Raw genomic sequence first — 14,856 nt, forward strand, 5'->3', positions numbered from 1 at the left:
AACCTGAGACCTGCTGCTCTGGAGTTCTGTGAGACGCTTGGTGAACTGTCCGTGCTACTGTCTTCACAGCCCCGCTCTGTCCTGGGCTGTCACGTCTTAGGACAGCTTCGCCTGGATAGCGCCGCCCCTCAAATTTAGCGAATCGCAGCTTTCTCATCCTCCCTGCGGATGTGTTCCTCCTGCAGCCCTAACTCAGCTAACGGTGCTCTTGCAGGCTCCCCAACGCAGACTTCTGCCCCCACTAGAGAACCCTGTCGGCTTGAATCCTTTCTGTCCTCAGCACTTGGAGCTGATTTGTTACTGAGTCTGGCCAAGCTGATGTTTGAAACACTAGACCTTTGCTCTCTCGTCTCATCCACTGACTGCTGCTTTTTGTTGCATTAAATTTTTTAGCTGGTGTCTGCCTCTAATCACATGCTTTTCCACTGGTGGGATCTTTTTAAGTACAATTGAGCAAATTCTCCAATCTTTCATCTTTGTGACAACAACAACAAACAACAATAAAAAGTGGCTACTTTACAGGGTGTGAGAATTAAATGATAAAATTAATACAGGAAGCAGTAAATGAATGGGGGAGCTATTACTGTTTTAGCAAATGGAGTTATAGTGAGAAAAATAATATTTTATCAGAAAAATATTTTACCAGAAAAACTATTTTTTTAGAACATACCCATATTTAAAGGGCATGGTCCACTCTAACGAGATCTGTAGTCCCTCTGAGTGTTGATACATGAGATGTAGTTCAGTATAATTTTTAATTATACATTCTTGCCAGAGGGCATATTCCTTATTTTCAGGAGCAGTAGGAGCAGCAGAGGCTGATTTCAACAACCCTGTATCATAAATTAGCACCCCCATCCTTTTTTATTCTCTTGAAAATTTGTGCCTTTTTTTTTTTTTAGTGGATGAGGTGATGTGCTTCCCCCCCCCCTTGCGGGAGGTATGGTAGGAGGGGAAATTTCTACTTGATTGTTTAAAGTTTTGTGAATAATACATCAACAAGTCTGGCCTTGGTTTCTTCCTTAGTTATGTGAAAAGAGGAGACGATTGGAGAGCTTTATTGTGTTAGCAGTTTCTGCTCATTTAGCCCCTGTACCAAACCTCTTTTCGTTTTACTGATGAGGCATTAGTTAGCAAGCCAGAATGGCTTGTCCGCGGCCTCATGCTGGAGAGCATGCAGTGGAGCCCAGGTAGCTGGGACGCCGTGACTCCATCCTGAGCCACACCCGGAACCACTGTGTGTGCTGCCTTCTGCACTGATGGCCACCTGGCAGACGCAGTCTTGGCCTTTAAGACCCAGCGCAAGAATCACCTTTGGAAGTTTTTCCTCACCCTTGTCTTTGCCCAGTAAGAATTGATTTGTTCTTTGTTCTACTTCACCTCATAGCTTAGAGAAACTGTGGGTTGTACTTAGAGACTCCTGACACTAGGTGGCATCTGTTCATAGAAAAGTAACATGCTGTTTGGGTCTCAGAAAATTCAGTAACAAAGGATGCATCTTTGATTTCCTTTATAGGCACTCGGTAAGCAGCTGGCTCAAATAAGGAAAGATGGGGAAGCAGGTTTTGGGGGGGACTTTAGGGAGCAGAATTTCCCTTAACAGCCACATCAGCTGAAAACCTTTATTTGAGAAATAGCTACTGAGACCATTGGAGACATGAATCTTTCTTAGGTAAAATCCTTTGTTGTGATACGTTTTGCCTACATATGGTGTACATAAATAAGGAACTGTTGGAGTTCTCAGCAGAAACATTTCTGACTAGTATCCATGAGGACGCAGGTTCAATCCCTGGCCTCACTACATGGGATAAGGAACTGACATTGCTGTGAGCTATGGTGTAGGTTGCAGAGCGGTTCAGATCTGGGTGACTGTGGCTCTAGTGTAGGCCAGCAGCTGCAGCTCCAATTCGACCCCTAGCCTAGGAACCTCCATATGCCATGGGTGCGGCCCTTAAAAGACGGGAAAAAAAAAGGAACTCTTAAGCATTTTCTGTAGTGAGTTGACTACGTTGTACTCAGTTGTAGATCAGTGGCTGAATAAGTAAGTGTAAGTGTCATAAATGTCTGATGATAGACTTAGCAGTGGTGGCTGTTTTGCTGTTTAAAATGGTCTGCTAAACGGAAAACTCTAGTAGTTTTTATTTTTTTTATTGTGAGCTTATGTATAAACATGAAAGTGTTCCGTATCACACCAGGAAGGTCTTGGTTAACTGGGCCTGAGCACAGTGCCTAAGTTGTTAGGTCTGTAAGTGAGACGCCGGCTTTGTCTCCAAGCCCGCGTAGCGCTCTCCGTAGGCATGCTTCGTATGTGCAGTTGAAGGGGAAGTGACTTTTTTTTAAAGTGCACTTAAAACAACTTTTAAAAGGTGCTTAAAATCTCTTTTCCTGTGACATGTTGGAACTTTATAGATTTCTGGTTTCTAATTAGAAAGCGTTTTCACTTTGGTTTCCTTTTTCATGGTCCCTGTGTTATTTTCTGGTGGCCGCTGTGACAGATTACCGCAAACTTGGTGTCATCACACTGCAGGCATGCGTGTGTTCTGTCACAGTTCACCATCCGTTTCCCTGGACCAAAATCAAGGTGTGAGTGGGGCTCCCTCCAGAGGCTCCAGAGAGGATTGTTCTTTGCCTCTTCCGGTTCCTGCTGGCTGGGGCCTTCCTTTTCTTGTGGCCCCATCACTCCAGGCTGCTCAAGCGTGTGGTGTCAGATCTCCCTCTGCCCTTGTGATGACATTTAGGGCTCACCCAGATAATGTCTTTCATCTCAAAACTCACAATTTAATCACATCTCCCGAAGACCCTTTTCCTTATAAACTTAACATTCACGGCTTCCAGATTAAGATCTGATATCTTTGGGCACCACTTGCCAGCCCACTACAGCCTCCTTTAGAGAAGTTGGCGGCAACCACTTTGGCAAGATTAACGACACTAGCTCTAGCCGTCATTCTGTTCTGAAAGGGGGTAGGCGGAGCCTTATGATGCTTTGATGGGGAACTGCTCTCACCAGGCACTGTCCTCTTGCTGGTCTGAGAGGGGCTTTGCCCCCGAGGCTTCTTGAGAAAGGCGTTGAATTGGCTGAGGCAAAATGCACACGAGCTTGACTCTACAGAAGCTGGTAAAGGAAAGTAGAGATGATACTTTGATTTTTATTTATTTATTTATTTGTCTTTTTGCCATTTCTTGGGCCGCTCCCTCGGCATATGGAGGTTCCCAGGCTAGGGGTCCAATCGGAGCTGTAGCCGCTGGCCTACGCCAGAGCCACAGCAACACGGATCCGAGCCGTGTCTGCAACCTACACCACAGCTCATGGCAACACCAGATCCTCAACCCACTGAGCAAGGCCAGGGATCAAACCCGCAACCTCATGGTTCCTAGTCGGATTCATTAACCACTGCGCCACGACAGGAACTCCAGAGATGATACTTTTAAAAATAGCATGTCATTAGTAATTATTTTACCAGTACAAAGACCTATTCTTTGCTCTGGAGTTTGGTGCTGGCTCCCCGATTAGTGCTAAGTTTACGTGGCAGCCCAGTGTTAGAGCTACCACTCTGCCTTAGGAAGAGGCTTAATGCTGAATTCAGGAAAAGAACCCCCCCCAAGACCTCTCTTGAGCAGCACCAGCACTAGTTGAAGTCCGACAGATCAGCTAAATTTTCAAGTGAGATTTATTTTTCTGATGGTATTTATAGGAGCAAGTTTTAAGGTTAAAGATGTGATCATGAATTAATTCATGGTAGTTTTCTGACAGATTGGCAACTGCGAAATTACCCCGTCAAACTGCATTCAGATACTTCGATGGGGTAGGGATCGCAATGCTTCTGATAGCTTTGCAGGGCGTCTTCACGTGGTCTAAGCCTGTGAGTGAATACTCTGGGATTCCATGGAACCTTGGATGTAGCCGTTGATAAAGACCAGTATTGTAGAGTCCTTTTGTAATTTTAGATTTGAGGGAAAGAACTAATGTGTAGGGGTTAGCCTTAGGCTAGAAAGGGGGATATGCTATGAGCGGACCTGTCGTATGTCGGCATTGTACTGGGTTCCAGTGATTGGAAAGTGTTCCTTAGCTAGTTTCTCCTGCGGTGGGGAAGGCACGTGTCCTCAAGTAAGTACATGAAGAAGCAGGTACAGTTGTAATAAGCACCACGAAGGAGAAATGGTAAAGCCTTTCTCACGGCAGTCTGTGGAGTGGAGGACTGGGAGGTGGGAGAACTGGGGGCAGGGGGGCAGTGTCCCAGGTGTGAAGGCCCAGTGATGGGAAGGTGCCTAGGCTGTGTCTGGAGTGTTCGCTGGAGCGCAGGGAGAGACGGGCAGGGCTGGGTCACGCAGGACATTGTGGGCACTGGTGAGCAAAGTTCTGCTAATGGTAGTTCTTAACAATTTTAGAGTACTTTTATTTTTGCTATTGCATGTAACTTTCACATGAGGCCCTAGAAGGGGAAATAGGTTTTTCACTAACTAGAGGGATGTTGTTGGAACCGTCTGAGTAGTCTCGTTCCTGGTCCGCTCTGGCTCTTTGGTCCTTTTTGGGGGAGTGGGTGTGTTGTTTGCTCTTTGGACAGTGCTTTCTTTCATTTCTGTGCTTTTCATTTGTGTTTGTTTTCCTTGTGCTTATTTAAAATATAAAACTCCTGGGAGTCTGGGGATGTGACACGTGAGCATCAGAGTCCATGAGCAGAGGCATCAAAAGCTTGCGGAAGTATTTCAGTGACAGTTTTTCACTTCCCATCAGCCTAGAAGTCTGTTTTTGAATTGCTGTGTTTAAAGTTTTAGAAATTGGATGATGCAGAAGAATTTTTGTGAAATCTATTTCATTTTCCTTTATATATACATATATATCTTTAAAGTTCTTATTACACAAGTAATATTTGCTCATTTTGAAAAGTTTGAATCTTTGACAAATATGCCCTGTAACGGAAAATTGCTTGTAATCACTTTTTCCCAATATAAGACTGTTAACTGTTTGGTGTATTGGATTGTTTTCTTAGCAAATTGTAACTGAATCACTTGAAAAATGTTTGTTCTGCTTTTTCTCAATAAAGATTTTCAAAAGTCCTCTAGCAAGCTAGAGCCTGCTTTTTAAAAATATGTGTTACCTTTTCCTTTTCAGCCACATGGGGATTGTTTTGTTGTCAGTGGATAATTTCTCTAAGATTGCCTGCAAACAAATCTAACTTGTAAACTGGTTAGAAAGTTCTTGGTAGTGTCACAGGAATTATGTTAAAATTCTTGATAGTCTTTTCAGAATCAAGGTTTTCTTTTTTCTGACAGACTTTCCAAAATCCTGATTTGTGTTAGGCTGATTCACAACAACAACAAAGATTCCTGTTCTAAAGCTTTAAGTAAAAAAGAATTGAAACCAGAGTTCTCAGATTGGAAATGAGCAGCTGAGCCCAAAAGTCCCTAAGCAGTTCACGACCCTCGTGCACCCATAAAGGGACCAGGAGGGGGCCGGAAGGGTGTTGGCATTTGTTGAGGGTCCGTCACTGGGAATAGAGCAGGCGCTTTACATAAACCAGGCACATTTTCCATGAAACAGCTCTGTGTGCTTTCTTCAGAAGCTTTTTCAGGCATTTGGGGGAGGAGTGTTTGTTTTTTTCCAATTACAAGTAAATAGGTTCCTTGTAAACATTTTGGGGGAAAACTGTTTCGGGGAGTTCCCTTCGTGGCGCAGTGGAAATGAATCCGACTAGGAACCGTAAGGTTGCGGGTTCGATTCCTGGCCTTGCTCAGTAGGTTAAGGATCCAGCATTGCTGTGAGCTGTGGTGTAGGTTGCAGACATGGCTCGGATCCCGTGTTGTTGTGGCTCTGGTGTAGGCCTGCCACTGTGGCTCCGATTAGACCCCTAGCTTGGAACCTCCATGTGCTGCAGGTGCAGCCCTAAGAAGACAAAAGCAAAACAAAACAAAACCAAAACCTGTTTTGATGTTAATTCCATTCCCCTAAAGAAAGCCATTGCTTGTGGTGATTTGGAATGTATGATGTTGCGCGTGTGTGCCTTAGTGGTTATTAAAATGTGATTTGAAGTTTCCTCTTTAGATACAACTCCATGGAAACCTTTAAAGGCAGCTCTTATTTTAGCAGTTACCTAGTACATTTTGTATATATTGTTTACGTTGGTGCTAGAATCTGAAGTACAGGCCTCCTTCCCTACCTATTGGTCCAGTGAAACCTTTCCTGTTGATTGTATTTTATTTTTTAAAATGTCATTGGAGGGTAATGGACTTACAGTGTGGTATTAGTTTCCAGTGCACAGCAGAGTAAACCAGTCATGCATATAAGTACATCCATTCTTTTTTCCCGTGTAGGTTATTACAAGCTGTTGAAAGATTTTCCTGTGCTGTACAGTAGGTTCTCATTAATCATCTAGTTTATACAGTAGTGTGTACAGGTTATTCCAGCCTCCCAGCTACTTTCCTGTTGATCTTAGTGTCAGGTGTGCCCGCCCCAAAGCATAGTCAACAGTTGTGCTTCCTTAGAGCCCAGTTGTGTCATTTTTGTGAACACTCATAAAAATAGAGGGGCAGAGCCTTGCACAGAACCCCTAGGAATTCCATCTGTCACCGTCCTCGGGTGACCTTTATTCCTCCAGTCCAGAGAACAAATTAATCTATTGGTTTAAACAAAGATCCTTACAAACTCTCTCAAGGCATGCTGGTCTCAAATTAACCTATTCCTAGCATCTCCCACCCTCTGAATTTTGCGTGTCTTTTTTGGTACCTGAAATTTGCCCTCTTTTTTTTCCTCTTATTTGAAACAAATGACAAGAACTTAGGACTCTACTCTTTATTCCTTATATTCCATTCTGCTCTCTCGTTCTTTCTCCATGAGGCCGTTTCGAACCGTCAGGTCCATTTCAGAAGTTCTCGCAGGTGGTCCATGAGTTTCGACTCACTTTGGCGCGTGAGCAACTGCAGCCTGTGCCCAGGTTGGGCCCTCCTCCCTGGAGCACGGGTCCCTGATTTGCTTCGCTGCCTCTCTCACTAGTTGCTCTTTTCGGTATCCGTGGTTGCTGTTTCTTCTTCTTGATCTCTAAGTATCTGGGCGCCTGCTCAGCCCTTAAGACTTCTTTGCTCTGTACTCACTCCCTGGTGATCTCATCTTGCCACCCGGCTTGAAATCCCATTTGTACACGGACTCCAAGTGTAGAGGCTCAGCTTGGACTGTATCCAGCTGCCTTAACATCTCTGCTTCGTCTCTAGTGGGCCCCTCTCAGACGGCCCCAAACCTCACTCCTCCCCAGGCCCTGCCCAGACCTGGTTCTCCTGTGGTCTGTATCATCCCCAGCTCCTGATGCCGTGCTTCCATGTTTCACACGGTCTGCTAGCAGATCCCGTCTGTCAGCAGAACCTTCAGGGAGGATCCCCAGACCAGCCGCTTCTCAGCACCTCGCTGCACACCGCCAGGGGCTGGCCCTCCTCCGTTGCTGTGGTCTTTTAACGGGCTTTCTCCCTCATCCTAGTAAATCGGTAGTCACTTTATTAGAGCCTCTTTGTTAAAAGCACTCATTTGTGAACTCTGCTCCATGTAACAAGCAGCTAACACAGGCCTTTAGCACTTAGCTCCTGTCTCTGTGCCCTGCTCTGTCTCGCTCAGAGTTAGTGCCCAGTCTCAGCAGGGACTTGGAGGCCCTGTGTTGGTGGTGTTTCTTGTGGAAGCCTTCTGGCCTCCTGCCTGCCCCTCTTGCCCCCTTACTCTGCCCCAGCCTCTCTGGGCTCTGTGCTGGTCCTCAGACACACCAGCTGCTCTGTACTTGGCTTGGTCTGGCGCACTCCTCCCAGTGCTGCTGCCCCTGCCCACCCACCCCGTGCCCTGGCTCCCCCTGAACTTCGGAACTGCTTTATTTTCTCCATGGTGCTGGCATTGCTTTGTTAATTTGCTGTTATGCAGAGTTTTCCTCGTGAGAAGGTAAGCGCAAATGAGGACAGGGACCACGTTTGTCCTTTGCTCTATCCTCAGTGCCTGGAAGGGTATCTGGAATATAGGTTTCTAATGATTTTCATGATATTTTTGTATTGGGAAATCAGAGCAGAGAAAGGTTTGTAGCTATTATACCATTTAAGGAGTAGCCAGTGGAGTTCCCTGGTGGCCTAGTGGTTAATTAAGGGTCTGGTGTTGGCTCACATTTGATCCCTGGAATTTCCATGTGCTACAGGCGTGGACAAAAAAAAAAAAAAAAAAAAGAGTAGCCAGGGGAGTTTCTGTTGTGGCTCAGCAGTAACAAACCCAACTAGTATCTATGAAGACATGGGTTCAATCCCTGGCCTCGCTCAGTGGGTTAAGGATCCAGCGTTGCCTTGAGTCGTGGTGTAGGTCACAGACATGGCTCACAACTGGCTCGGCTGTGGTGTAGGCTGGAGCTGCAGCTCTGATTTGACCCCTAGCCTGGGAACTTCCATATGCTAGGTGTGGCCCTAAAACAAATAAGCAAAAAGGAATAGCCAGTATTCCTTTCTTGAATATTTTTTCCCTGCCAATTTTGGGATAAATTTAAGATAATTTTAACTTCTAAATATGGTCAGTGAGCAGTTAGCTCAGATACTGTCAACCAGGCCTCAAGACCACGACGGTGTCTCCGTGTGCGGCAGCTGGGTTCCAGGCCACAGAGACTTACTGCTCTTGCTCTGTTGGGAGGGGCACCTCTGTGGGAGCTACATGGTGTCTTCAGCTCCTTTCTCCTGAATGTCCTGCTAAATATCCATTTATTTATATTAGCTTTTGAAATTCCATCTTTCATGTGTGTCTGCCCCAGCTCATGGTTTTGAGGGAATGATTGTGCCAATAAGAATAGATTCTGCACTCATGAAGGTAGGACCTGGTCATTGGTAGAGTATATCTTCATTTGAGCTAAAGTTTATAAATTTATAAATAGCCCCTGAATTTCTGATAGCTTTACTGGACCTGCTTTTACAGAATGTTCATTTGTGAGTTAAGTCTTTTGCCTTAATAGTTGCTATTATCTGGATGAGTGGCGAGCACTAGCGCCTCTGCTGGACTGTATGCAGAAGCACATGCAGTGTGTCCCTGCTGGTGCAGTTGAGTCACTTTCTGTGACTGACAGAGTGCCTGTTAGAGTAAGGTACCTGAAATCCAAACAAAAGAGTATCAGTTAAAAAAATAATAATAATAAAAGAGAGTTCCCCTCATGATGCACCAGAAAGAAATCCAACTAGAATCCATGAGGATGCCGGTTTGATCCCTGGCTTTGCTCAGTGGGTTGGGGATCTGGCATTGCTGTGAGCTGTGGTGTAGGTCGCAAACACAGCTCGGATCCTGCCATTCCCTGTGGCTGTGATGTAGGCTGGCAGCTGTAGCTCCGATTCAACCGACCCCTAGCCTGGGAGCTTTCATATGCCAAGGGGGCAGACCTAAAAAGAAAATAATAGTACTAATAATATCAGTTGACGGAATAAATGAGACCCAGGGTTACAAATTTGCTCCAATTTGGATCATTAACCCACAGTTAATTGAAATTATGTGTAAATTAAAGTGGCTCTCGGGCTGTGTTCCATGAACTAGAGTGTACTACTAAAATGATGTACTGGTGAACTTTATTACTAATTTTCCAGAAAAAATTAGGTTGATAGGAGATCCTGCTGTGGCACAACAGGATCTATGGCATCTTGGGAGCACTGGGACTTGGGCTCGATCCCCAGCCCAGCACAGTGGGTTAAAGATCCAGTGTTGCTGCAACTGCAGCTTAGTCGCAACTGCAGCTCAGATCTGATCCCTGGCCCAGGAACTCCATATGCTAAGGGCCGGCCAAAAAGAAAAAAGGAAAAAAAAAATTAGGTTGAATTAGGTTGATAGGTATAATTTCCTCAAATTAAAATTTTTTATTCCATAATATTCTTAAAATTTTGGCATCTGATCTTTGCCCTAACAGATAATCAATGAATAAGTAACTTAGAACAGTCGTTCCAACATTGCATCAGAATCACCTGGAGGGCTTATTAAAAACGCAGATCACTGGGCCTTATCTCAGGTTTTTCTGGGTTTTCTTTTCTTTCTTTTCTTTCTTTTTATTTTTTAATCTCTGAATGGGAAGCTTGGTTGCAACCTAAGGATTCTCTGGGAAGAGATGACTTGCTCTCTTGTCTCTCAATTCCCTAGGAAGCCACATTGCCCTTTTCTGTTCCATGTAGTTACATTTTATGTGTTATCATTGAGGCATACAAGGACTCTAAAGAGTCTTAAAAACACGTTCCGGAGTTCCCGTCGTGGCGCAGTGGTTAACGAATCCGACTAGGAACCATGAGGTTGCGGGTTCGGTCCCTGCCCTTGCTCAGTGGGTTAACGATCCGGCGTTGCCGTGACCTGTGGTGTAGGTTGCAGACGCGGCTTGGATCCCGCGTTGCTGTGGCTCTGGCGTAGACTGGTGGCTACAGCTCCGATTCAACCCCTAGCCTGGGAACCTCCATATGCCGCTTGAGCGGCCCAAGAAATAGCAACAACAACAGCAACAACAACAAAACAAACAAAACAAAACAAAAAAAAAAACCACGTTCCTTTATCATTACCTGTAGTTGTAGGTTATATGTGTCATTCTTGAGATGGATTTCCTAAAGGGCCCAAAGTGCTCTGCCACCTTCTTACTCTTTTTCTCTGGCGGTGCAGAGTTTGGGGGTGAAGCAGCGTGATGGTGGATGGCGGGGAGCTTGCTGTGGTGTCGGCTGTGATTCCTGCCAGGTCTGTGCCTGTGACAGCACGGGCATCGGAGGAAGAAGAGAATTTGAAGAGGTCAGGTTATGATTCATAGTTTAAAAACATACAGAAGTGGTGGTTTCTGTTCGGTAGTGTAGACCACAGCTTAATTTGTCTGTTCTTTCATTCGTCGAGGTCTGTTGGTCTTTGTACTGTGCTGGAGAAAAGAAAAGAAAGTTCTTGGCCTCAAGACTCCCAGTCATTAAGGAGGCAGACAGGCCTTCACCGTCTGGTGACACAAAGGCTTTTACCCAGGTTTTTAGTCCGGGGTCTTGCTGGCTTTGGCACTGAGGGATCAGGGAAGATGGGTGGAACACGAAGGAATTAGCCAGACAAAAAGGTCATCATTTTCTGCAGCCCAGGAAGTAAGTGTGTCACTGGGCATGGCCTTTTTCCCAAGCTTTCTTTGCCTTTATGCATTAGAACTCAACTTCTGCCTTTGAGTTCTCTGCCTTTTCTTCTAAAGAGAAATATAATTGATCATCAGTAGGAGGCCTTCTGTTTAATTTGATAAAATGTATCAATTGAAAAATCTTTGGCTTATAACTGATGTATCAGTATTTTACTCACCCTTTCCTGTTACTTAAGCAGCAGCTTTTTTCTGGTTAGCGAAACCTACAAGAAGAATCAAAAGATAGGCACAATGAAAGTTAAATATTAATTCATTAAAATAGTGAAGGAAGGAGAAAAATACGTGTTAGAGAAGAATTGTAAAAGTGAAGGAATGGGGAGAAAAATACACGTACGAGAGGAATTGTAGAAGTATCTTAATATGAATTAGCTGTTTTTCACCTTTTTCCCTAAGTGTGTTGCTCACACACACATTTTATTCCACTGTGAATTCTCACAAAATTCCTGTGACCTAAAAGAGACCAAAGGTCAGGTAAGAATTAATATTTTGTGTTTGTATTGGCAATCATGAAAGGTAGTTCCAGGTATGCATTTCTGGGAGTACTTTGGAATAATTTATCACATGTATTTTTCTGTGTGTTTGGAAAAAGTGAGGGAAATTGGCCCTTGTCAGGTGTTTTGTGAGACCCGTGGGTGGCAGGGCTGGGTTCTCCTCTTGCTGCTGCTGTGGGCTAACTGTGTGGCGTTGGGTGTGTTCCATCAGTCTCTCTGCCCTCGTTCCACCTGCAGATTGAAGGAGTGGTTTTAGGATCTTAAAGTTCCTTTAGCTCCAAAGTTCTGTTGGCACTTTCCAGGACCTTTTTAGTGGGACTTGTACTAAAGCTCATTCCGTCACGAGGTGATGTCATGGGTATCCTGTCTCATTCCACTGCCCTTCACCTCCAAAGGTGCTTAGAAATTACAAGCATCCCTCACTATCCAAGGCGCTTTGCTCCCCACTTCAGCTGATTAAAACTCCGGTATCGGGCTGCCCGCTGTATTGGCAGACATCATGGTCTCAGTTTTCCTCGCCATTGTACAGGGATGCTAAGGCAGGTATTTCACGACGGGTAGTACTTTGGTATTTGAGTGTTGGTTCTTTAAATACCTTGAATGCTGACTTCAGACTAGCAACAACAGAAAGATGGGACAAAGCTGCTATGGACAAAGCTTCATTTGGATGCCTTTTCTTCAGCTCCTCCGAGCATAAGAGACAGCTTCCTGGTAGTTTACTCACAGAGTTAATAGAATGTTACCAAAATGTGTAATTTGAGGAGGTTATTGAGCCATGCCTAGACATCGGGATGATAAGAAGCAAAGGTGATTCTTTTTGGTAACTGAAGGATAGATATTTCCTGAGCACTTCCTAGTTACCAGTCGCTGTTCAGAAGGAGCAGTGGGCAAAGCAGAACAAGCCCCCTCAGAGTCCAGGGCACCGTAGCCCTCCGCATGACACAGGGTGGAGGGGAGCCAGGGTCGTTTTAAAGAGTGGAAACAGTGATTGCTAAGTTGCTTTTAAAACTCTCGAGACTTTCTCGGGGGTCTGTGTAGCATGGTCTTTTATGTATTTACCTCCCCGTTTTGTTTTGTTTTTCATGTTTTGTTTCTGTTAGGAGAGAACATTGAAATTATTCTCTAAGCTATTTGAAGAGAGTGACTAAATGCACCTGGGTCAGGCTGTCTGTGGGGATGAAGTGGTTGGGAGAATCCAAGAACATGGTGGTGAATGGCAGGAGAAGTGGAGGCAAGTTGTCTAATGACCATCAGCAGAATCAACCAAAATTGCAGCACACGGGAAAGGACGCCGTGAAGGCTGGCAAAAACGCAGAGAGGAGGTCGAGCAGATGTATGTACACACTTCAACTGTCGCTCTTTTGCTTGTGATATGGAGCAGTCATTCTTTCCAGTTTGTAATGTGTATTCTGTTCTCTGTTTTCAAAACAATTTTTTTATGTTCTCACAGTTAACTGTATAGTTGTTTTTTTTTTTTTTTACTCTTCCAAAGTTATATCAACTTTTATTCTCCTCAGATTTTGTGTACAACTCAAGTTTCAGTCTTCATGTTTTTATATTCACAACTTTAAATTATATTTTGTAGAATCTATACCTGACTGGTTAATTTGTTCTATTAAAAATATTAAAGTATTGCTACTGAATTTCTTTTAAAATCAAGTTGTGTTATTTAATATTTGATGTAAGTTGTATATGTATTTGAAAACCTATGGAGGAATATGAATGATGAAGTCAGCTTTGCTTTACATAAATGAAAGGGCAGCTTTTCAAATTGTTGCCATTTCTTCTGTTTGTACAGGTTGAACAGTTTATCCTAACAGAGAAGCACTGTGATAATGAGTTCCTTTTTACCTCTGCACTTCTTGGTGATAATGAGGCTACTTATTTGTTGAGAGTTTGAGAAAGTGTAGATTTGACGCATGTTTCAGAGTTCTTTTAAGAAGAGTAAAATACCTCAGGATAAGTGTAAACCCAAGTAGGCAGCTGTATGAATATTGCCCAAAAGTATTTGGCCAAGTTAAGGAGGGCAACTTTTTGGATTTCTTGATTTTCTTAAGGTTAATTTTGCCATAATCGAAAAGCCTTTTAGTTTGTGTTGGAATTGGCCTACTCACAGTAGATTTGGATTGATTAGCCCGGGGTTTGCTACAGTTTCAGAGGGATAACACCAGTTCTGATTTCATTTCCTTCGTACCTTGTATGAGTTTATGCTGTCTTTTGGGCCCATGCTGCCTGTAACTTTTCTGCATCAGCTCAGGTAAAAAACCAGACAGAATGTTTTGCTTTGGATAGGCGTAGGGAGAGAGCCCAAGACAAGTTTATGCTGTTGGTTGGGCCCAAGCTGCCCTTAACTTTTCTGTTACCAGCCCAGGTAAAAAGCCAGACAGAAATTCCTGCTTGGGATAGGAGTAGGGAGAGAGCCCAAGACTAAATGGATTCTCCTCTGCTTGGACACCTCCTCAACCCCTGAAGGAATTGAGAGATGTCATGACTGTAGAGCAGTGATATTGGTTCTGGTCGGAAAATTAAGCATCTCAAATATTTTGTTGTTTTGTTTTTTGCACATTGCTGTTGGCTTCCTTTTTGTACCCAGTGCAAAAAGGTCTTAATTAGTTGTAGGTACGTAAGAATTTAGATAACTGTTTATGGACTACACTTTGCCAAGTGTAGACAGACTTGGAGAGATGGGATAGAAAAACCCAGAGTGAAGATGAACAGCATCGCACTGAATGCTGTTGATCAAGAACAGTGCCAAAAAGAGCCAGCAATGAAGAGAAACGAAGCAATGCACCGTCTCAGATAAACTGCAGTGACTTCATCTAACATCAGAGCCACTGAATACACGAGGCAAGAACTCACAAAGTTGAAGGGGGAAGTGGACAATTCAATAATAATTTGGAGACTTCAGTTCCCCACTTTTAATAGTGGATAGACCAGCTAAGCAGAAGATCCACAAGGAAAGAAGATTCAGATAGTACTCTAAACGAGTTTTTCCTAACACACGTCTGTAGAACACTCTACCCAACAGCAGTAGAAGACACGTTCTTTTCAAGTACACATGAAACATTATTCAGAATAGACCATACAGTAGGACATACTATAAGCCTCAATAAATTTAAAAGGATTGAAATCATACAATATATGTTCTAATCAAAATGGAGTGAAATTAGAAATAGGTAACAGAAATATGTGGAAATTAACTCACTCTTAAATAATCAGTGGGCTAAAGAAAAATGAGAAAATACCTA

General features: G+C 43.8%; 1 protein-coding gene across 11 annotated transcripts in view; it reads left to right on the forward strand.

Annotated features, from left to right (window-relative positions):
• The window catches only part of KMT5B (lysine methyltransferase 5B), a 57,728-nt gene that overhangs the window by 7,448 nt on the left and 35,424 nt on the right, over window positions 1-14,856 (forward strand). For 9 of the 11 annotated variants that reach the window (XR_002341422.1, XR_002341419.1, XR_002341420.1 and 6 more), the window contains exon 2: window positions 12,709-12,941. The exons of the other annotated variants lie outside the window; for them this stretch is intronic. Coding sequence is in view for 5 of the 9 variants with exons in the window: in XM_021082726.1 (XP_020938385.1) it covers window positions 12,785-12,941 (157 nt within the window). In the remaining 4 variants the exon portion in view is untranslated. The remainder of the gene's footprint in view (window positions 1-12,708; window positions 12,942-14,856) is intronic. 11 annotated transcript variants of the gene reach the window in all.

Source organism: Sus scrofa, chromosome 2, assembly GCF_000003025.6.
Source record: "Sus scrofa isolate TJ Tabasco breed Duroc chromosome 2, Sscrofa11.1, whole genome shotgun sequence".
NCBI classification, from domain to species: Eukaryota; Metazoa; Chordata; class Mammalia; order Artiodactyla; family Suidae; genus Sus; species Sus scrofa.